Source organism: Dreissena polymorpha, chromosome 6, assembly GCF_020536995.1.
Source record: "Dreissena polymorpha isolate Duluth1 chromosome 6, UMN_Dpol_1.0, whole genome shotgun sequence".
NCBI classification, from domain to species: domain Eukaryota; kingdom Metazoa; phylum Mollusca; class Bivalvia; order Myida; family Dreissenidae; genus Dreissena; species Dreissena polymorpha.
The window spans coordinates 23,100,452-23,122,842 of NC_068360.1; the positions used below are offsets into that span (position 1 = coordinate 23,100,452).

The following is a 22,391-nucleotide window of genomic DNA, read 5'->3' on the forward strand; positions in this document are numbered from 1 at the left end:
CCATTATATGCATCTTTTGACGATTTTAAAACCTAAAAATTATAAAGCGTTGCAACGCGAAACGATTGAATAATTTGGAGAGTTCTGTTTTTGTCGTTAAATTTTGTGAAACTACGAAGATTGCTTATATAAGGTATAAAATACGTCATGAATGTGTACTCGGCGGAATAGCTCAGTAGGCTAAAGCGTTTTTACTTCAGGACTCTGGCAGGACTCCAGGGGTCACTGGTTCGAAACCTGCTCCGGGCAATGTTCTTTTCCTTTTTTTATTTTTATTCTTGATTTTTTACTGGAGCTTTTACGATCCAATGTTTACATTTATTAATATAAAGCATTTAATGAATAAGTTAAAAAAATGCCAAAATCTGTGAAAAGGCCCCTTTAACGGATTATTTATTTAGCCCTTTTGAACCGCTTCTACATTTTTCAAAACGATATCTATATCAAAATAATTATGTAATGTATTTATATCTGTGCTAATATAATAATATTAAAAAAACCGGTGCGGCAACGCCGTACCGCGGTGCGATTTTTTTCACAACATGCACCGCGATATACCGGTATACCGGTGAATCGTGACAGCCCTAGTTATCACTCACAGGGAAAATCTTTGTAGAATGCATCACTAGACTGTTATATTTAGCCTGAGGAATGGTCTGCTTGTAACCAGGCCTGAAAGTCCTTTCAGGCAAGGCAATTGCAAATATTGTGAGCGGCAGTATCCTTAAGAAGTACAAATGTATTTCCACGCTAAGTAAAGAAACAGGGATTTCGAGAAAAGTACTAAGACGGGCCACTGCAAAGGCATTGATGGCTATTCCAAAGATAAAAAATTTCCTGGAAAGAGAAAGAATCAAAAGGGAGGTGATCAACTTCATGGAGCGACACGAGTTCTGTGCTGAAAACCCAAATACCAAGGTATCAAAATCGTTTTTTTGTTGCCTGCATCCTGACTATATACTTTTGACAAAGCTGATAACCTGAATACATGTTCATGCATCAAACATAAAAATTTTGCTATGAAATTTAAAAGCATTCGCTCTGTCGGAATTGATATTTCACCAAACCCAGAAACGGTTAGCAAGAAAGTATTTGGACAGGACATGACAGATATACTAACCAATAAAATACAGGATGACACAGAAGTCGAGTTTGAGGAGTTGAAACGCGTAGAAGAGGGGAAGAAGAAAATGAAAAAAGTTAAATCCAAGAACACAAAAGAAGAGTATAATCAAACATACACAACTGCAGTTCCGATATTTATTACAGCATGTTTCTAGGGTGAAGACGCAATATACTGCCATAAGAAATCTAAAAGCCAACTTGCCAAGAAATGAAATATTGATCCATATGGATTTTGCAGAAAATTTCACATGCAGCAACGCCGACGAATTTCAAAGCGCTTATTGGAACAGCACAGGAGTTACACTGCACCCGGTAGTTGCTTACTATAAAAAAGAAGAAGAGCTGAAACACAAGAATTTGATTTTTGTTTCTGATGTCACAAACCATAATTCCACAGTGGTGGTCACGATCTTGAAAAAAACTAGTCCCTGACATGAAAGCATCGAGCATGACTGTGTTTTATAATAGAGTAGAGTATGAAACCACAGCAAAAGAAATCGAGATGAAAAACCCGAATTCTGTTTCGGGAACCATAAAGTTGCATGCATTATTTGCTGCACACAATCAGTTATATACCGCCAAGGTCTCATATTACTGTGAAGCCTGTTCAAAAGGCGAATACTGTGGACACTGGAAAATAGACGCTGTACCAGAAAAACACAATGTAAGTAACGAAGCCACCAGCCTACGCGAATGTTCACTTAAATGGTAGTTGATAGATCATGAAGGAAATGTCGATGAAAACAGAAAAAAGTACAGAAGCTAAACATACCTGAAATGTGCGCAGACAGAAATGGCTCTTCACATATCGCAGATGAAAATGTGTTGCGCAAAGTCTCAGATAAAAATGAATCCCCATTGATCAAACCAGTCAAAGACCAGTGCTCCAGCTAGGTCTAAATTGAAGGGTTCCCCGCCCTGGCCCTCGGCCCTGCCCTTCCTAGGGGCCCCCCTCCCCCTGCCCTTTACATTTTTTTTTTACATTAAATTCTGATAATTACCGGTAATGAATCTCTTATTACATTGTTATTAATTTACTCCTCATTGTAGACATTTAATGGTTTAATAATAATGGGAATAATATATTCTAACAATTATCAATAAAAGCTGCGCCATGAGCGCATGATACGCCCGTCGTTCGCCAATGAAGTAGTAAGGTAATAAATAACCCTTTGAATCATTTTTTTACTTCAGTTTATTTGTATTTGAATACATGGTTTATTTTATAAGTACATGAGCATGGAAATCACGAAATTTTGACGAACAAAGTCCCATAACTCTGGAACGACAAATCAGAATTCCGTCAAAAACGAAAGGGGATCAGGGTTTATCAATATTAAGATTGTGTTGAAATTTGAAAAAAATCCATCGAAGGATATTTGAGCTACAGTAGGACATTCAATGAAATCACGAAATTTTGACGAACAAAGTCCCATAACTCTGGAACGACAATTCAGAATTCCGTCAAAAACGAAAGGGGATCAGGGTTTATCAATATTAAGATTGTGTTAAAATTTGAAGAAAATCTGTCAAAGGATATTTGACGTAGCGTACGACATTAACAGACGGACGGACGGACGGACGGACAGACGGACGCGGGGTATACCATAATACGTCCCGTCATAGACGGGCGTATAAAAAATCCATCGGGGGATATTTGAGCTACGGTAGGATACATGAACAACAATAACATTTAAGGTCACAGTGACCTTGACCTTAGAATGAATGACCTTGAAATGACCAGTGGTCATCTAAGTGTGCTTGCAAACCTTCATGTCAAGTTTGAAGACTCTATGTCCAAGCATACCAAAGTTATAACAATTTTAACATTTTAACATTTAAGGTCACAGTGACCTTGTGTGACCTTGACCTTAGAATGAATGACCTTGAAATGACCAGTGGTCATCTAAGTGTGCTTGCAAACCTTCATGTCAAGTTTGAAGACTCTATGTCCAAGCATACCAAAGTTATAACAATTTTAACATTTTAACATTTAAGGTCACAGTGACCTTGACCTTCAAATGAATGACATTGAAATGACCAGTGGTCATCTTCTAGTACTGGCCAATCTTTATTTCAAGTTTGAAGACTCTAGGTACAAGCATACCAAAGTTATAACATGAAATAAGAACTTTAACATTTTTACATTCAAGGTCACAGTGACCTTGACCTTCAAATGAATGACCTTGAAATGTCCAGGGGTTACTTACTAGTTCTGGCCAACCTTCATGTCAAGTTTCAAGACTCTAGGTCCAAGCATACCAAAGTTATAACAACTTTAACATTTTTACATTCAAGGTCACAGTGACCTTGACCTTCAAATGAATGACCTTGAAATGTCCAGTGGTTACTTACTAGTTCTGGCCAACCTTCATGTCAAGTTTCAAGACTCTAGGTCCAAGCATACCAAAGTTATAACAACTTTAACATTTTTATATAGCTACAGTAGGACATTCAATGAAATCACGAAATTTTGACGAACAAAGTCCCATAACTCTGGAACGACAATTCAGAATTCCGTCAAAAACGAAAGGGGATCAGGGTTTATCAATATTAAGATTGTGTTAAAATTTGAAGAAAATCTGTCAAAGGATATTTGACGTAGCGTACGACATTAACAGACGGACGGACGGACGCGGGGTATACCATAATACGTCCCGTCATAGACGGGCGTATAAAAACATATAAATGAACATGCAGCAGCAACAGGAAGCATTCCAGAGACGCAAGCGCACTTGAAAGTGCACTTTTGACAAAATACTGCGCGTTGAAAGTGCCCTTTTGACAAAAAGCCCCCCCTGCCCTTTTCAAATCCTAGCTGGAGCACTGAAGACGCATACTATCTTGTAAAGTTGGATGATATCGTCTACCCAGGGAAACTTCTCAAGGTTGATGATGATAAACAGGAGGCGACAGTTTTATTCAAGGAGGAATCTCAAGGGAAAGGAGATTTGTTTAAGTGGCCGTTAAGAGATGACATACAAGATGTTGAATTCGAACAGTTTGTACGTGAAATCCAAGAGCCAACGGCTTGCAGCAGAAGCAAAAGGCAGTTTAAACTTGAAGATGCCCATTACATGTTTTTTGACACCACTTTCAATAGCCAATTGCTTGTAGTTAAAGCAAAAGGCAGTTTATGTAACGTGTCAAGCACGTTAAAGGGGCCGTCCAACAGATGTTGGCATGTATTGAAGCTTGTCATTAAATGCTTTAAATGCTTTATATTGATAAATTTAAACATTTGAACTAAAAATCTCCTGTAAAAAAAACAAGAATACAACTTAAAAAAGGAAAAAAGTAAACCTCAACAGGGCTCGAACCACTGACCCCTGGATTCCTGGAGTAAAAAGCCTCCCGCCTAGACCACTTGACCATCCACGTTCATATTTTGAGCGGAAGTATTTTATAGCTTTATAAGCAATCCTTGTAGTTTCCCAAAATATCGTCTCGCGTCGATACGACGCTTTTTCTGTTGGAGTTCTTTAAATCTATGTTTTTCCATGTACTTGTGTATTTAAAGATTTTTCAAGTTAAGCCATTAGATTTTTATCATTTTTGTATGAAACCAATGAAATGAATTAGGCATGCTTATAAAGATTCTTTGAATTATACGTATGTACGTTTGATGGTCAGGTACGTTAAAAATCCAAAGGTTGTTAACATACTTGATTTAGGCTGAGATATTATTTTTTCCTTGTAAGAAAATATTAATGATGTTTTCGTAAAAATGTATGTTTGAATTTGATTTTTAAACCAACGTTGTCCAAATGTCATTTATAAAATCCTTTAAATGAACAGCATGATATAACAAACACCCCTTTTTAAAACTTGTTAAGTAATTTAAAAAAAATGATGACAAAAATTCAAATGATTAACAAGAAATGAAATAACAGTCAGGAATCTGTTAAGCACAAATTACCACATATAATGATAAGTAATAATTGAATCTGTGCGAGTTGATTTAAATGTATTGATGTGTTAAAATGAATATAACGTACCTGACATAAGAATATCAGTGTGTCAATGATTATGCAAATATTATGCAAATTGGATATTTCTAAGTGACCCCGTTGTTATTTTATGTACATTTTGGTGTTCAAGTTGATTTTAATAAAGTTCATGGTTCAATTGATTTGTTTTAATTTTCCAACATTTCTCTTTGTGTTATGTTTCTTTAAATGGGATTCAATGCATAGTTTCTAGCTCTGATGTCATCATTTGGCCTTGATATATTACACTTATCACTATATTACACCAACTAACTTTGCTTGAAATCAATCTTATTTTGGTGCAATAAGTGAACAAGTGCACTTGTGACTTTCTTGCACAATGCAAAGCAGTTTAAATGAAAAAACATTGGTGCAGTAAGTAGACAAGTGCACTTATTTACTTACTGCACCGAACAGAATTATGTGTGCAAATAATACAGTATGACATTTTCTTAAAAAGTACCAATTAAACAGGAATACCATTCTGATATTTATTTAGGACATGTATGACATCATTTTAGATCATTTTATGCAAAAAAGTCATTTTTGAAAAAAATGTCACTTATCACTGTTTTGCGCTAAGGTGACGAAATGCACAATGCCACGAGGATAACATCAAGCTTTTCATCAAAAGTCTCCGATATAACAGTCCACGATTTTATCTGGGAGGAGTACACATTACCGACCGATTAGTGGTATAACATATCGATTCATACTGACGTGGGGTTATTCACGCATGACTAATTCACAAACGCGCTGCCTCGGAGGCCATAATCTGATACTAGTCGGTTTAGAAATTTGGTCAAGGGGCAATTTAGATGTTATCAATAAGGGCAGAAAACAGCGAGTGCTCATGAAAGAGCAGGGCAGCGGCTTTGGAAAGGGCAGCATGGCGCTAAATGGCTTTGAAAGGGGCAGCGTGGCGCTACAAAAAAGGGGCATCGCGATTCGCCACGCTAAAACGGCCTGGAAAAAACACTATAACTATCGCAAGGGGACTGTGCAGGCAAAGTTATGTAACTCTGACTGGCATTTTGACGGAATTATGTGCCCTTTTTATACTTAGAAAATTGAAAATTTGGTTAAGTTTTGTGTTTAGGTCCACTTTTTTCCTAAAGTATCAAAGCCATTGCTTTCATACTTGCAACACTTACTAACTATCGTAAGGGGACTGTGCAGGCAGAGTTATGTAACTCTGACTGGCATTTTGACGGAATTATGGGCCCTTTATACTTGAAAATTTGGTTAAGTTTTGTGTTTTGGTCCACTTTACCCCTAAAGTAGCATAGATATTGCTTTCATACTTAGAACACTCGCAAACTATCATAAGGGGACAGTAAAGGACAAGTTGCATAACTCTGGTTGTCATTTTTATGGAATTATGGCCCTTTTTTAACTTAGTAACTTTGAATATATGGTTACATTTTGTGTTTAGATCCACTTTACTTCTAAAGTATCAAGGCTATTGCTTTTAAACTTTAAAAACTTTCATGCTATCATGAGGGTACTGTACCTTGCAAGTTGAATTTTACCTTGACCTTTGAATGACCTTGACTCTCAAGGTCAAATTATTAAATTTTGCTAAAATTGCCATAACTTCTTTATTTATGATTAGATTCGATTGATACTTTGACAAAACAACTCTAACCTGACATACCACAATTGACTCCGTTCAAACCCCCCCCCCCCCTCCCCCCGAATCCCCCCTCAATCCCCCCATTATTATTTTTTAATTGAAGATCATCAAATAAATGACCACCACACCCTCACACTATACCCCCCACCCCCCAAAAAATTTGTTTATGCCCCCCAGTAGGGTGGCATATAGCAGTTGAACTGTCCGTCAGTGTCAGTCAGTCTGTCTGTCCGTCCAAAAAAAAAACTTTTAACTTTAACATTGGTCATAACTTTTTCACTTTTTAAGATAGCAACTTGATATTTAGCATGCATGTGGATCTCAAGGAGCTGCACATTTTGAGTGGTGAAGGGTCATTTTGAGTGGTGAAAGGTCTAGGTCAAGGTCATCCTTCAGGGTCAAATGTCAAATTTATAGTGTCTGTCCGTCCGAAAACTTTAACATTGGTCATTACTTTTTCAATATTGAAGATAGCAACTTGATATTTGGCATGCATGTGTATCTCATGGAGCTGAACATTTTGAGTGATGAAAGGTGAAGGTGAAGGTCATTCTTCAAGGTCAAATGTCAAATATATGTCGTCTGTCCGTCCGAAAACTTTAACATTGGCCATAACTTTTTTAATATTGAAGATAGCAATTTGATATTTGGCATGCATGTGTATCTCATGAAGCTGCACATTTTGAGTGGTGGTAGTTCAAGGTCAAGGTCATCCTTCAAGGTCATCCTTCAAGGTAAAAAAAAATAAAAAATCAAATCGGCGTTCTCATGAAGCTGCACATTTTGAGTGGTGGAAGTTCAAGGTCATCCTTCAAGGTCAAGTTCATCCTTCAAGGTCAAAGGTAAAAAAACAAATAGAAATTTCGAAGCGGCATTATCATGAAGCTGATTATTTTGAGTGGTGGAAGTTCAAGGTCAAGGTCATTCTTCAAGGTCAAAGGTAAAAAAAAAAATCAAAGTGGCGTCATCATGAAGCTGCACATTTTGAGTGGTGTAGGTTCAAGGTCAAGGTCATCCTTCAAGGTCAAAGGTCAAACAAAATAAAAAAATTCAAAGCGGCGTTATCATGAAGCTGCACATTTTGAGTGGTGGAAGTTCAAGTCAAGGTCATCCTTCAAGGTCAATTTTTTTTTAATTTTAAAGCCGCGTTCTCATGAAGCTTCACATTGTGAGTGGTGGAAGTTCAAGGTCATCCTTCAAGGTCAAGGTCATCCTTCAAGGTCAAAGGTCAAACAAAAATATAAAAATTTAAAACGGCGTTCTTATGAAGCTGCACATTTTGAGTGGTGGAAGTTCAAGGTCAAGGTCATTCTTCAAGGTCAAGGTCATCCTTCAAGGTCAAATGTTAAAAAAAAAAAAATTTCAAAGCAGCGTTATCATGAAGCTGCACATTTTGAGTGGTGGAAGTTCAAGGTCAAGGTTATCCTTCATGGTCAAGGTCATCCTTCAAGGTCAAAGGTCAAAATAATAATATTTCAAAGCGGCCTTCTCATAAAGCTGCACATTTTAAGTGGTGGAAGGTCAAGGTCATCCTTCAAGGTCAAAGGTAAAAAAAAAAACAATAAAAAATTTCAAAGCGGCCCAATAGTTGTGTTTCTGACATACACAACTCTTTTTTTTTTCAAACATGGTTAAAAAACACAAATATTTATTTTTATTATTTTAGTTTTGAAATACCGTCCAATCATCCCACCCAAAAATCCCCCCCCCCCCCCCAAAAAAAAAATATATTTTTTTTTTGCATTTTTTTTTGCTTTTTTGGAAGATAATGTGATAAATGACCACACACCCACACTATACACCCCTCTCCACTCCACCCGTCCCTCCTTTGTGATTGAAATTGAGATAGGTCCCTACACCTTTAAAAAGGAAAAAATAGATGAGTATAGGTCAAGTTTGAAGATGGGTCATGCCGGGTCAAAAACTAGGTCACGGGGTCACTAAGTGTGTTTTCAACCGAAAGTTTGTCCGGATCATAACTATGTCATTTATCATAAGATTTTAAAACAGATTGGTACATTTGTTCACCATCATCGGACGGTGTGTCGCGTGAAAAACGTACATTGATATCTCCAAGGTCAAGGTCACACTTGGAGTTCAAGGGTCAAATGCTTGTCCGGGCCATAACTTTATCATTTATTGTGAGATTTTAAAATCATTTGGCAAATTTGTTCACCATCATGGGATGGTGTGTCGCGCGAAAGAATTACGTTGATATCTCCAAGGTCAAGGTCACACTTTGAGTTCAAAGATTAAAAATGGCCATAAATGAGCTTGTCTGTGCAATAACTATGTCTTTCATTGTGAGATTTTAAAATCATTTGGCACATTTGTTCACCGTCATTGGACAGTGTGTGGCGCGAAAGAATTACAGCGATATCTCCTAGATCAAGGTCACACTTTGAGTTCAAAGGTCAAAAATGGCCATAAATGAGCTTGTCCGGGCCATAACTATGTCATTCATTGTGAGATTTAAAATCATTTGGCATATTTGTTCACCATCATTGGACTGTGTGTCGCGCGAAAGAATTACGTCGATAACTCCAAAGTCAAGGTCACACTATGAGTTCAAAAATGACCATAAATGAGCTTGTCCGGGCCATAACTATGTTGTTAATTGTGAGATTTTAAAATCATTTGGCACATTTGTTCACCATTATTGGACGGTGTGTCGGGCGAAAGAATTACGTCGATATCTGCAAAGTCAAGGTCACACTTTGAGTTCAAAGGTCAAAAACAGCCATAAATGATCTTGTCTGGGCCATAACTATGTCATTTATTGTGAGATTTTAAAAATACCTGGTACATTTGTTCACAATCATTGGACGATGTGTCATGCAAAAGAATTATGTCTATAACTCCAAGGTCTAGGTCACACTTGGAGGTCAAAAGTAAAAAAAATGGCCATAAATTTGGAAGGCATGTCATGCGAAAGAATTCAAGAGTTCAAAGGTTGAAAAGGCCATAAATTATAATGGCATTATAATTCTTAAAAATTGCCATATATTTTGATTCTCTTGTTTTGTGAAGACAGCATTCAAAATAGTCTGTGTCAGTGCGACACGTGGGGTATAGGGGCTCTAGTTTGAAAAAAAATTATGAGCTATTGTCATCACCTTGGCGTTTTGTAAGTTTTGCGTTTAGGTACACTTTTCTCATAAAGTATGAATGCTATTGCATTCAAACTTGGTACACTTACTAACTATCATGAGGGGACTGGGCAGGCAAAGTTAGATAATTCTGGCTTGCATTTTGACAGAATTATGTGCCCTTTTTATACTAAGAAAATTTAAAATTTTGGTTAAGTTTTGTGTTTAGGTCCATTTTATTCCTTAAGTATCAAAGCTATTGCTTTCATACATGCAACACTTACTTACTATCATAAGGGGACTGTGCAGGCAAAGTTATGTAACTCTGACTGGCATTTTGACAGAATTATGTGCCCTTTTTATACTTAGAAAATTGAAAATTTGGTTAAGTTTTGTGTTTAGGTCCTTTTTTTTCCTAAAGTATCAAAGCCATTGCTTACATACTTGCAACACTTACTAACTTAGTGTTTTTCCCAGGAGGGCAAAGGGGCATGGCGCATTTCTTTCAAAAAGGCATTTTAGCGCGCAGTTTAGGCAAAAAGGGCAAAAACGTTCCGTGAATACCTGAATGAGGGAGAAACATGTAATCGCATCAGAAGCAGTTGTGAAAAAACATAAAATATAATCAAGCACATTTAATGGTATATAGTAATTGATGTATTTAACTTACATTGATTTATGTTATTTACCTTGCAATGTACATTTAAGTTCCATGCTGTTTCAATACACTGTACAGCACGACAAACATAATAAAGCAATATATGAATCTGATTATACACAGATCCACAAACATATAAATGAAACCATGTTTGTCTTATCCCATTTCTAACGATAAATATCCGTGAAATATCGAGATACACCCACTGAGTAGATTAAAAATAATTGTTGTTATCTAAAACATTTTTATGCATCGTTGATTATCACAGACATTTCATTAATTCCTTCTGAATGTATAACCTCCATCGTTAATTCAATAGTTTACGACGTTATTTGCCATGTTTGCCGAGTCACAATTTAATTCTGTATGTCCGCCATGTTGTCAAAATGTCAAATGATGTAAGCGACAGGTGCGCATAGCAACGTAAAATCGTCTAATACGTCCGCCTTATACTCGATTCGCATTTTGTTTAATTAGTATACGTCTCAGTAATTAATTCAATAATTAATTATCTTAAAGACGATATCAATAAATAATTAATTTGTTTGTGTTTTTAAATGTAATTATGTGGAAAAAAAAAATGTTTTGATATAACTGAATTATGTATGAAATGCACAATGCCACGAGGATAACATCAAGCTTTTCATCAAAAGTCTCCGATATAACAGTCCACGATTTTATCTGGGAGGAGTACACATTACCGACCGATTAGTGGTATAACATATCGATTCATACTGACGTGGGGTTATTCACGCATGACTAATTCACAAACGCGCTGCCTCGGAGGCCATAATCTGATACTAGTCGGTTTAGAAATTTGGTCAAGGGGCAATTTAGATGTTATCAATAAGGGCAGAAAACAGCGGGTGCTCATGAAAGAGCAGGGCAGCGGCTTTGGAAAGGGCAGCATGGCGCTAAATGGCTTTGAAAGGGGCAGCGTGCCGCTACAAAAAAGGGGCATCGCGATTCGCCAAGCTAAAACGGCCTGGAAAAAACACTATAACTATCGCAAGGGGACTGTGCAGGCAAAGTTATGTAACTCTGACTGGCATTTTGACGGAATTATGTGCCCTTTTTATACTTAGAAAATTGAAAATTTGGTTAAGTTTTGTGTTTAGGTCCACTTTTTTCCTAAAGTATCAAAGCCATTGCTTTCATACTTGCAACACTTACTAACTATCGTAAGGGGACTGTGCAGGCAGAGTTATGTAACTCTGACTGGCATTTTGACGGAATTATGGGCCCTTTATACTTGAAAATTTGGTTAAGTTTTGTGTTTTGGTCCACTTTACCCCTAAAGTAGCATAGATATTGCTTTCATACTTAGAACACTCGCAAACTATCATAAGGGGACAGTAAAGGACAAGTTGCATAACTCTGGTTGTCATTTTTATGGAATTATGGCCCTTTTTTAACTTAGTAACTTTGAATATATGGTTACATTTTGTGTTTAGATCCACTTTACTTCTAAAGTATCAAGGCTATTGCTTTTAAACTTTAAAAACTTTCATGCTATCATGAGGGTACTGTACCTTGCAAGTTGAATTTTACCTTGACCTTTGAATGACCTTGACTCTCAAGGTCAAATTATTAAATTTTGCTAAAATTGCCATAACTTCTTTATTTATGATTAGATTCGATTGATACTTTGACAAAACAACTCTAACCTGACATACCACAATTGACTCCGTTCAAACCACCCCCCCCCTCCCCCCGAATCCCCCCTCAATCCCCCCATTATTATTTTTTAATTGAAGATCATCAAATAAAAGACCACCACACCCTCACACTATACCCCCCACCCCCCAAAAAATTTGTTTATGCCCCCCAGTAGGGTGGCATATAGCAGTTGAACTGTCCGTCAGTGTCAGTCAGTCTGTCTGTCCGTCCAAAAAAAAAACTTTTAACTTTAACATTGGTCATAACTTTTTCACTTTTTAAGATAGCAACTTGATATTTAGCATGCATGTGGATCTCAAGGAGCTGCACATTTTGAGTGGTGAAGGGTCATTTTGAGTGGTGAAAGGTCTAGGTCAAGGTCATCCTTCAGGGTCAAATGTCAAATTTATAGTGTCTGTCCGTCCGAAAACTTTAACATTGGTCATTACTTTTTCAATATTGAAGATAGCAACTTGATATTTGGCATGCATGTGTATCTCATGGAGCTGAACATTTTGAGTGATGAAAGGTGAAGGTGAAGGTCATTCTTCAAGGTCAAATGTCAAATATATGTCGTCTGTCCGTCCGAAAACTTTAACATTGGCCATAACTTTTTTAATATTGAAGATAGCAATTTGATATTTGGCATGCATGTGTATCTCATGAAGCTGCACATTTTGAGTGGTGGTAGTTCAAGGTCAAGGTCATCCTTCAAGGTCATCCTTCAAGGTAAAAAAAAATTAAAAATCAAATCGGCGTTCTCATGAAGCTGCACATTTTGAGTGGTGGAAGTTCAAGGTCATCCTTCAAGGTCAAGTTCATCCTTCAAGGTCAAAGGTAAAAAAACAAATAGAAATTTCGAAGCGGCATTATCATGAAGCTGATTATTTTGAGTGGTGGAAGTTCAAGGTCAAGGTCATTCTTCAAGGTCAAAGGTAAAAAAAATAATCAAAGTGGCGTCATCATGAAGCTGCACATTTTGAGTGGTGTAGGTTCAAGGTCAAGGTCATCCTTCAAGGTCAAAGGTCAAACAAAATAAAAAAATTCAAAGCGGCGTTATCATGAAGCTGCACATTTTGAGTGGTGGAAGTTCAAGTCAAGGTCATCCTTCAAGGTCAATTTTTTTTTAATTTTAAAGCCGCGTTCTCATGAAGCTTCACATTGTGAGTGGTGGAAGTTCAAGGTCATCCTTCAAGGTCAAGGTCATCCTTCAAGGTCAAACAAAAATATAAAAATTTAAAACGGCGTTCTTATGAAGCTGCACATTTTGAGTGGTGGAAGTTCAAGGTCAAGGTCATTCTTCAAGGTCAAGGTCATCCTTCAAGGTCAAATGTTAAAAAAAAAATAATTTCAAAGCAGCGTTATCATGAAGCTGCACATTTTGAGTGGTGGAAGTTCAAGGTCAAGGTTATCCTTCATGGTCAAGGTCATCCTTCAAGGTCAAAGGTCAAAATAATAATATTTCAAAGCGGCCTTCTCATAAAGCTGCACATTTTAAGTGGTGGAAGGTCAAGGTCATCCTTCAAGGTCAAAGGTAAAAAAAAAAAACAATAAAAAATTTCAAAGCGGCCCAATAGTTGTGTTTCTGACATACACAACTCTTTTTTTTTTCAAACATGGTTAAAAAACACAAATATTTATTTTTATTATTTTAGTTTTGAAATACCGTCCAATCATCCCACCCAAGAATCCCCCCCCCTCCCTCAAAAAAAATTTTATTTTTTTTTTGCATTTTTTTTTGCTTTTTTGGAAGATAATGTGATAAATGACCACACACCCACACTATACACCCCTCTCCACTCCACCCGTCCCTCCATTGTGATTGAAATTGAGATAGGTCCCTACACCTTTAAAAAGGAAAAAATAGATGAGCGGTCTGCACCCGCAAGGCGGTGCTCTTGTTTGGTTTTCTAAGGGAACACAAATGTGTGTATCTGAGTTGTTAAGGGTCAAGAGTAATTTAGTGTTTCAATGTTTGCATTGTAATAATTAGAGCTGTAAAGATCGGGTTGATGTATCGAAAAAACGGTTCTAGGCCGCCGATTCCATTTCGATACCAATACGGCCAATTTCGATTCGATTCAATGCAATCCTGATTGAACCGCATTTTAAATCTTACTTTCCAAATCTGTCGTCTAAACTTTCTTGTCATTTGTAATACGTTTTGTGATTGGTCAATAGCCAATATGGCATCCAATGAATGAATGAATCACATGCTGAGTAAAACGGCTTCTTCAACCAGGACGCACCATCAAAATTAAAATCAAAAGTATGGGAACATTTTGGATTTCGCAAAGGTTCTGATGCAAAGGCAACTTGCAAAACGTGTTTTGTTGACGTAAGTTACCCTAAATCTGGAAGCACTACAAATTTGAGGCAATATTAAAAGAGAAAACACTTCGTTGATATTTCAGATGTGATTTGTATCACCTACATTTTGATAACAGAAAGTTACTGTTACTAAATTATACCTATGTGATGTTTTGATTTAAAAAAAATTCTCAATACATATGGTTTGTTTACTAAATTGTGTGCATTATGTTAAGAAGTCAACTGGAAGTTGTTTTAATACTTACATGTGTTTTTGTTCTGTTAAACACCTGTGATACATAGTGCATTTTATGTTATTTAAGAAAAACTCAACAGGAAGTTTTGTTCAATAAATTTGTTACTTATTAAACAATCTTGCGTTTTTACTTTTATTTAAAAAATAAACATTTTAAATGTACAACATTATAAGTTAATAACAAATACCAAACATATTAATTCATGCCCTGGACAAACCAAACATGAAATAGTTTGCAAAATAATCAGCAACTAGTTTGAATCGAATCGAAAATAACCGAATCGGACCATTTGGTATCGAAATCGAATCAAATGGAATGATGTGTGAATCCTTACAGCTCTAGTAATAATGTACTATGCACACCTTCAGCTCAGCAGGGTTGGGAGTGGGCATCATTTATATTTGAGCATTCAAGAGATATTAATTGTTAAATGCATTGTTTGCATTGTAATAATGTTCTGTGTAGATCTGCAGGTCAGTAGGGTAGGGGTCTCACTTATTGTTATTTAGTGTTTCTTGTATTGTTTGCATTGTAATAATGTTCCATGTAGATCTGCAGGTCAGTAGGGAGGGGGTCTCACTTATTGTTATTTAGTGTTTCTTGTATTGTTTGCATTGTAATAATGTTCCATGTAGATCTGCAGGTCAGTAGGGAGGGGGTCTCACTTATTGTTATTTAGTGTTTCTTGTATTGTTTGCATGGTAATAATGTCCTGTACTGTGCAGACCTGCAGCTTACATGTAGTTGGATAGGGGGCAGTATTAATTGTTGAACGTTGCGCCATGTTTCATGAGTTGTTATATATGCAGTGCCAGCTTTTTCTGATCTCCGCGCTATTTAATTGTATATCTTTTGCCAAATAAAGGTAACAGCTCCTCAGAAAATATCTTTAAATTTCTTTTAAAAAGTCTTCCCACAAAATAAAATTTTCACTTAGAACTGGCTTTCCCGTTTAAGTAACATCATAGCATCAGACAGTTCGGTTAAGAAGATACAATTGTAGACAAAAAGTTGTAAGTGTTGTGGGCGGGGAAGGATCAGGCATCATTCAGTTTTGATCCAAGATACATTGTAAATTGGAATGTTCACTTATGAAGGTGTCCTACTCTCCATGTTCCTAATGCTAGAAAGAACTCTATAGAAATATTTTGATTTGTAAAAATGTCTTGTATTTGCAAGGTTAGAAAAGACAAAATAGACTTTCTGCAGTTGCATGCTTGTTTAAAATAAAGAAAAGTTATAAAGCAGGTTATTGCGAGTTTCATGATTCTTAAGCATGGTTCAGTTTTGTTCAGTTCAGTTCAATATGAATATTACTGTTAAATGGTCACTTTAGCTAGAGGATTTTGTTTACAAAACTTGGCTTACATATATCCAACTGTGAAATTGAGAAGGCCCAGTGCATTGGGCATTTCTTTTGCTGATTTGATATTGATTACATATTTTATATGGCATGTTAATTTCCAAAATCAAATAACTTGTAAATCTGACAGACAAGTTCTTTTTTTAACTTCATTGAATTTAAAATACATTTTTTAGTTAAAACAACACTATTCATTTTTTTTATATATATTATAAGCATTCTTTGCTTAGGTAGATTTTCCTTCCTTGAATATAACTTTTTTGCTCTACTACATGTACATGCAAAATCTGAATAATGTTTAAGCATGCTATTGTCAAGCATTGTTCACCACGCGACATGTAACGCCAGCCAATTGTGCACACACCAGTGTCTTGCAGGGATTGTAATATATATGGGTCGTGTTCTGAGAAAACTGGGCATAATGCATGTGCGTAAAGTGGCGTCCCAGATTAGCTTGTGCAGTCCACACAAGCTAATCAGGGACGACACTTTCCGCCTAAACTTGATTTTCAGTAAGGAGGGACTTCCTTGAAACTAAAAATACCATAAAAGCCTGTGCGCACTGCACATGCTAATCTGGGATGACACTTTACGCACATGCATTAAACCCAGTTTTCTCAGAACACGACTCATATGTATATGTGTCAGGAGCTTTAGGCCTACAAGTATATAAAAAATAAACAGATTCAGGTTCCTTACCAGCTGTTTTGAGTCCATCATAAATTTCAGATACCCTGGTTAACCTTAAAAGCCATGTCTTTAAAAATAATTTAAAATTGCAGGCTTCAAGCAATGACTCAGAAATTGTTATCCGGTCTTCCACCAGCCGAAGCCACAGTTCCTCATCTTCAAGCCTGGGCAACAAAACGCCCATGAAGAGCCCATATGGGGATAGCCCATTTCTTTTGAAGACCTTCTCGGCCGGGCTTGTGTCCCCAGGCTCCCAGATGCTGAAGTCATTCAGCCCCACCCATGGGACGGGCAAGGGGTGCTCCACAGAAGGGAGCGCCCTCTTGAGGAAGATTCGCCACGACGAAAATCTGATTACCACACAGGATATAGAGAACATGGAAGAAGCCTTCAAGAAAAACACTCCCAAGCTCGACCGCTCTACGTCTCTCTGTAAGTGCTGCAGGGAGTTTGGTAAATTTTGAAATCCAGTATGAAAATGACCTTTTGCTTGAAATCTTGAATGGTCATACATAAAGGTGTTTGTAAGAATTATATGTTTAGTTGTTTAGTCAGTCATTTTACAGAGATTTGTGGGTTATTTTGTTTCTTGCTATGTGTTGACTGCTCTATAAAAAATTGGCTATGTTTATATAAATGTTAAGAACTCGGCCTGATATTTAGAAATATATGTTCATGAACTTACAAAAAAATTATTTGGCTTATGATTTAAAATTTATTTTGATGAAAGGCAGGAAATTGGCTTGAATAAAATAAAAATTCAATTCAAATGTAGTTTGCTAGGACCAACAAATAGCAGGATTGGAATCTGTTGCCGCTGCAGAATGGGCTTTGCTTCTGATTCTTTAGAGTTGGTTGCAAACAAATTGGTAAGGTAATTTATTGTTTTAGGAATTAAGACAAACGCAGCAGTTTTGCACTTATGCCTGTTCATGTGACGCCCTAGCTTAAGTATCCACAGTAAATATTATAAACCAGGATTTTCAACAAGTGTGTTTGACGTGCAAGTGTGTGTGGGTTCAGTGTCTAATAGGGGGTTTCATATCAATAACTTTAGTTATGTATATGTATTAACTAATTTTAATGAAATGTTGGATATAGCAAGGAGACTATGCTTGGGAGTGTATTTGGGGCACTGTGTTTTTATGCCCCCGGATCGAAAGATTGGGGGTATTTTGTTTTTGGCCTGTCTGTCTGTCATTGTGTCATTGTATGTGTGTGTCTCAAAACTTTGACCTTGGTTAAAATTTGATAACTTTTTTAATATTGAAGATAGCAACTTGATATTTGGCATGCATGTGTATCTCATGGAGCTGCTTATTTTGAAAAGTCAAGGTCAAGGTCATCCTTCAAGGTCAAAGGTCAAATATCTTTGTATTTTTCTTTCCTATAACTTTAACTTTCGTTAAAGTTTGGTCATAACTTTTTGAATATTGAAGATAGCAACTTGATATTTGGCATGCATGTGTATCTCATGGAGCTTCACATTTTGAGTGGTGAAAGGTTAAGGTCATTCTTCAAGGTCAAAGGTCAAATTTATGGCTTCAAAGCGGCGCAATAGGGGGCATTGTGTTTCTGACGAACACATCTCTTGTTAACGTTTAAATTTGGATCCGATACATGTAGGTGGACCCATTCTCAATGGAAAAAAGTTATATATTTTTCTCAAATAGGACCTAAAAAATTCCAATTAAAGGTTTCTAAAAAACAAATTCATTTACTGAGAATTCAATATTTAATTCATCTTCAGTCAAGCTCTGTAAGTTGAACGTTAGTTAATATAATATTTTAAACACTTGTAGTCTAAATTTAAGAGTATTTGTTAGCAAAAAATAATAAACTTTAATTTTCCAATATAAGTGAAAAGACGAGATTTTCCCCAATCCAAAAGGCCCTATTCCTAAAGTGGTGGAAAAAAACAGTGGGGCACTTTTTGTCAAGGTCAAAGGCATGGTTACTTCTGCTCACCAAGTTAAGTTTGGAAATAGTGTGTGTGGGTAGGTTATATGATTTAGCTTGGGTTTGCCAATTATTTAAATGTAATAATTAACAAAACATTGACAACCAGGTATGTAGTGATAGCCTGGTTCTCAAAATCAAAGTGTGAATTTTTAGCCTAAGACTTTGGAACTTTTGCTCATTGACAGATCATAACATGGACTCTGAACTTTTCAGAATTAAAATTAAGTTTTAATTAAAGGTTGAAGGGCATTCACATATCATCATGCTATTATATTTAGAAAAACAAGCACCTACAAATTAGATAAAAGCCCTTTCTTCCATATTTGTGCACTCTTTGAAAATTCCATGATTAATATTTTGGATTGGAAGTCTGTGTACTCTCAGATCATTGGAATCTGGAAAAAATATGGGAAAACCAAATGTAATTACTCTCAAACTGCTGTTAAATGCAAGCCCTGTATGGTAAAATCTCAATTTTTCTAATAAAATCACTCATTCAATCTTGATTTATCTAATAAAAACACTCCTTCAATCTTAATTTTTCAAATAAAATCACTCGCTCAAACTTCATTTTTCACTAATTCAAGGTTCAGTACTGAAGATCCAGACGCCCAGTCAGACATTGCGAGGGTTACACCGCAGCGAGATCCTTGACCAGATGTCCAAGTCTATCAGCATCAACATCGATGACCTAGAGAGTAACTCCTCCACCCCCCCGGTCAACCCCAAGCCTATATTCCCAACAATGTCTCCTACACTGGAGAAGGTATACTTGTTTTTTCACGAGAGTTCAGTTTTGATATAAGGGAGAGATGTAGAATCACAAAAACTACATAATTGGTGCTGCTAAAAAGGTGGAAAGCTGGACCAGACAGGTGATATTTTCTATTATGCATTACTTTTTTCACATCTGGAATTAAGATTTTTAAGCAATGTTTTTTTTCTATTCATCAAACAAACATGTGTCGGTCCATAGAGGCTGCAAGTTTGCGATAAGGAATTAGCAAGGTGCGTGTTATTGAATGATATATAAAATTACAAAAACTACATCAAGGTTGCTGCTTAAAAGGTGAAGGGTGAAAAGCTGGACTAGGCATGTGATATTTTCTATAAATAAACTAAGTCCAAGGCATAACTTAAAAATTTAATTTCTGTAATTAAGATTTTAAGCAACGTTTTTTTCTTTTCATCAAACAATCATGTGTCGATCCATATAGGTTGCAAGTTCGCGATAAGGAATTAGCAAGGTGCATGTTACTGATCATTGGCTGTTGAAATCATTTTTGGCATGGTACAGATTCAGTACTTAATGGTCGGGGTAGTGGAAATTTTACCATTTGATATTTTAAAGCATTATAATGACAGTTCTTTTTCTTTTGATGCAATTAATTTTGGTTTATCTTGCCTACTTTTGTGAATCATGCAAGCCTTGTGTACTGTATTTATTGTCCCCTACCGGTTTCACCGTAGGGGACTTATGGTTTGGGCCCGGTGTGTCCGTCAGTCCGTGAGTCTGTCACTCTTTTATGGCTCCTGCGATAACTTTAAAAGTTCTTATTATTTTTTCATGAAACTTGAAAAATGGATAGATGGAAATATGGACATTATGCATGTCATTTACTTTTGTTCCTTCATCAAAAATTGTGGCTGCTATGGCAACAAATATAAAAAAAAATCTGACAATGGTAGAGCCGGTAGGGGACATATATTGCTTGGCAATAGTCTTGTTTCCAACATGGATGTCACAGAAAGATAAATACCATTGCTGACTTTGCATGTTTAGACACTCTTTGGTCTTATTTGCCTATTGTAAAAAATCCACTGAGCACCGTTTTGTAAAAAAACAGGCTTCATACTGGGCATAAAGTGTTGTCCCAGATTAGCCTGTACATTGTGCATAGACTTAACAGGAACGACACTTTCTGATTTTATTTTTATAAAAAAAGTCCCTTCATAGCAAAAACCCACAGTTTGCTGAGAGCGTCAGCCAAGTCTGTGACACCACTTTAGGCACATGTATTTATCCCAGTGTTTCCCAGAGCCATTCTTTACATGATATAGAAATGCTATGCTTGGTTCCAGGAGGGAGGTCCCAGTGAGACGGTCCTCAGGGCTCACAGCACGGACAGTATCACCCAGGAGCTCAACCATTTCAGACCAATCAGAAGCTGCCCTCTGACCCCACCGCGCAGGCTGCCCAGCGGACAGGTAACTGGGGTTTCATGTCATGTACTGTAAAATTATTTATATTTACAGTGTATCAGCATGCAATTTCATAGTTTTTCTAAAGGTGACTTTTTCGTGGTCATGTATATAAGTGGATTTCTGATTTTGCAAAAAAAAATTGTAAAGAATTTACATTTGTAATTTTCTAATGTGTTTGTCTTAAATTTGTGGATTGGTCATTCAATGTAAACAATTAAAATTGAAGTACTAGTATCACAAATAATCATGATTTCACAGTATTTGATATCCGTTCAGAAAGGCATTAATGCTTTTGGGGGGGGATTTCATTACACATAGAGTACAAATGGGTTTCTGTTGCATATTTAAAACACAATGCAATACATCCATACAATATTAATGTTGAAATTTTATTTGAGAAATAATGACTTTCTGTTGCATATATAAAACAAAAAATACAAAAGTTAAATTTTAGAATTTTGTTGAATCTTTAATAAAGTAATCATGAGTTGCTAATACAGATTTTTAACAAAATGCGATTTATTTATACATAAAAAAATTTGACACATAAATGCTGGTAAAAACATGTTGTTTTACATGTTGTGATTTATATAAAAATAATGTGTGAAATATATAAGTGAAAAAACACACACCAAAAACACACACACACAATTTACCACATAATAAACACAAACACTATGTAGTACAAGGAATTATATTCACCGAACAATTCTTGGCCTTAAAATATTCTTTAATTTTGATTCAAGCTTTTCATTAGCTGCCTTTGTGTACATCATGCTTCATAGAGAACATTTTTTAAGGCCTGAAGCCTGTATAATGCTGGAAGTATTATTTTTGGTTCTATAATCTGTTCTTTGTTCCTAAATCTAAAAATGAATTGGATATTCAAACGCTGGAGGTATTTTTCTTGGTTCTATAGTCTATTCTTTATTTTTAAGTTCATGAATGGGTTGGATATTATAACGCTGGTGGGTTTATAGTCTATTCTATATTCTTAAGTCTATAAATGGGTTGGATATTCAAATGCTGGAGGTATTTTTCTTGGGCTTATAGTCTATTCTTTATTCTTAAGTCTAAGAATGGATTGGATATTCAAAAGCTGAAAGTATTATTTTTGGTTCTATAGTCTGTTCTTAATTCTTAAGTCCATGAATGAGATGGTGAATACGGGCCAAGGTTTCCTTCTAAATTGAGCAGTTCCAGTTCCACTTTTGACTGTTATCTTGTTTCTGAACCATTACAAATCAGGTTGTTGAGCCGCTGGTGATCAGGACAACTCCACGGAACCTGAGCAAGTCCATGACTGGTTCTCCCTCCTCCCCTGACGACCAGTCGCTAGCAGAGATTGACGCTGGGAGCCCCATCATGAAGCGCAGGTTGACCGAATTGGCTGAGGAGCGCAAGGATAAGGTAGGGTTGATTGGGAAACCTCCATAGGCTGTCTGTAT

General features: G+C 36.4%; 1 protein-coding gene across 1 annotated transcript in view; it reads left to right on the forward strand.

The window, feature by feature from the left end:
• The window catches only part of LOC127836059 (E3 ubiquitin-protein ligase RNF169-like), a 46,869-nt gene that overhangs the window by 18,870 nt on the left and 5,608 nt on the right, over nt 1-22,391 (forward strand). The window contains exons 4-7 of the mRNA XM_052362481.1: nt 16,869-17,208; nt 19,326-19,504; nt 20,821-20,946; nt 22,192-22,353. Coding sequence (XP_052218441.1) covers nt 16,869-17,208; nt 19,326-19,504; nt 20,821-20,946; nt 22,192-22,353 — 807 coding nt within the window. The remainder of the gene's footprint in view (nt 1-16,868; nt 17,209-19,325; nt 19,505-20,820; nt 20,947-22,191; nt 22,354-22,391) is intronic.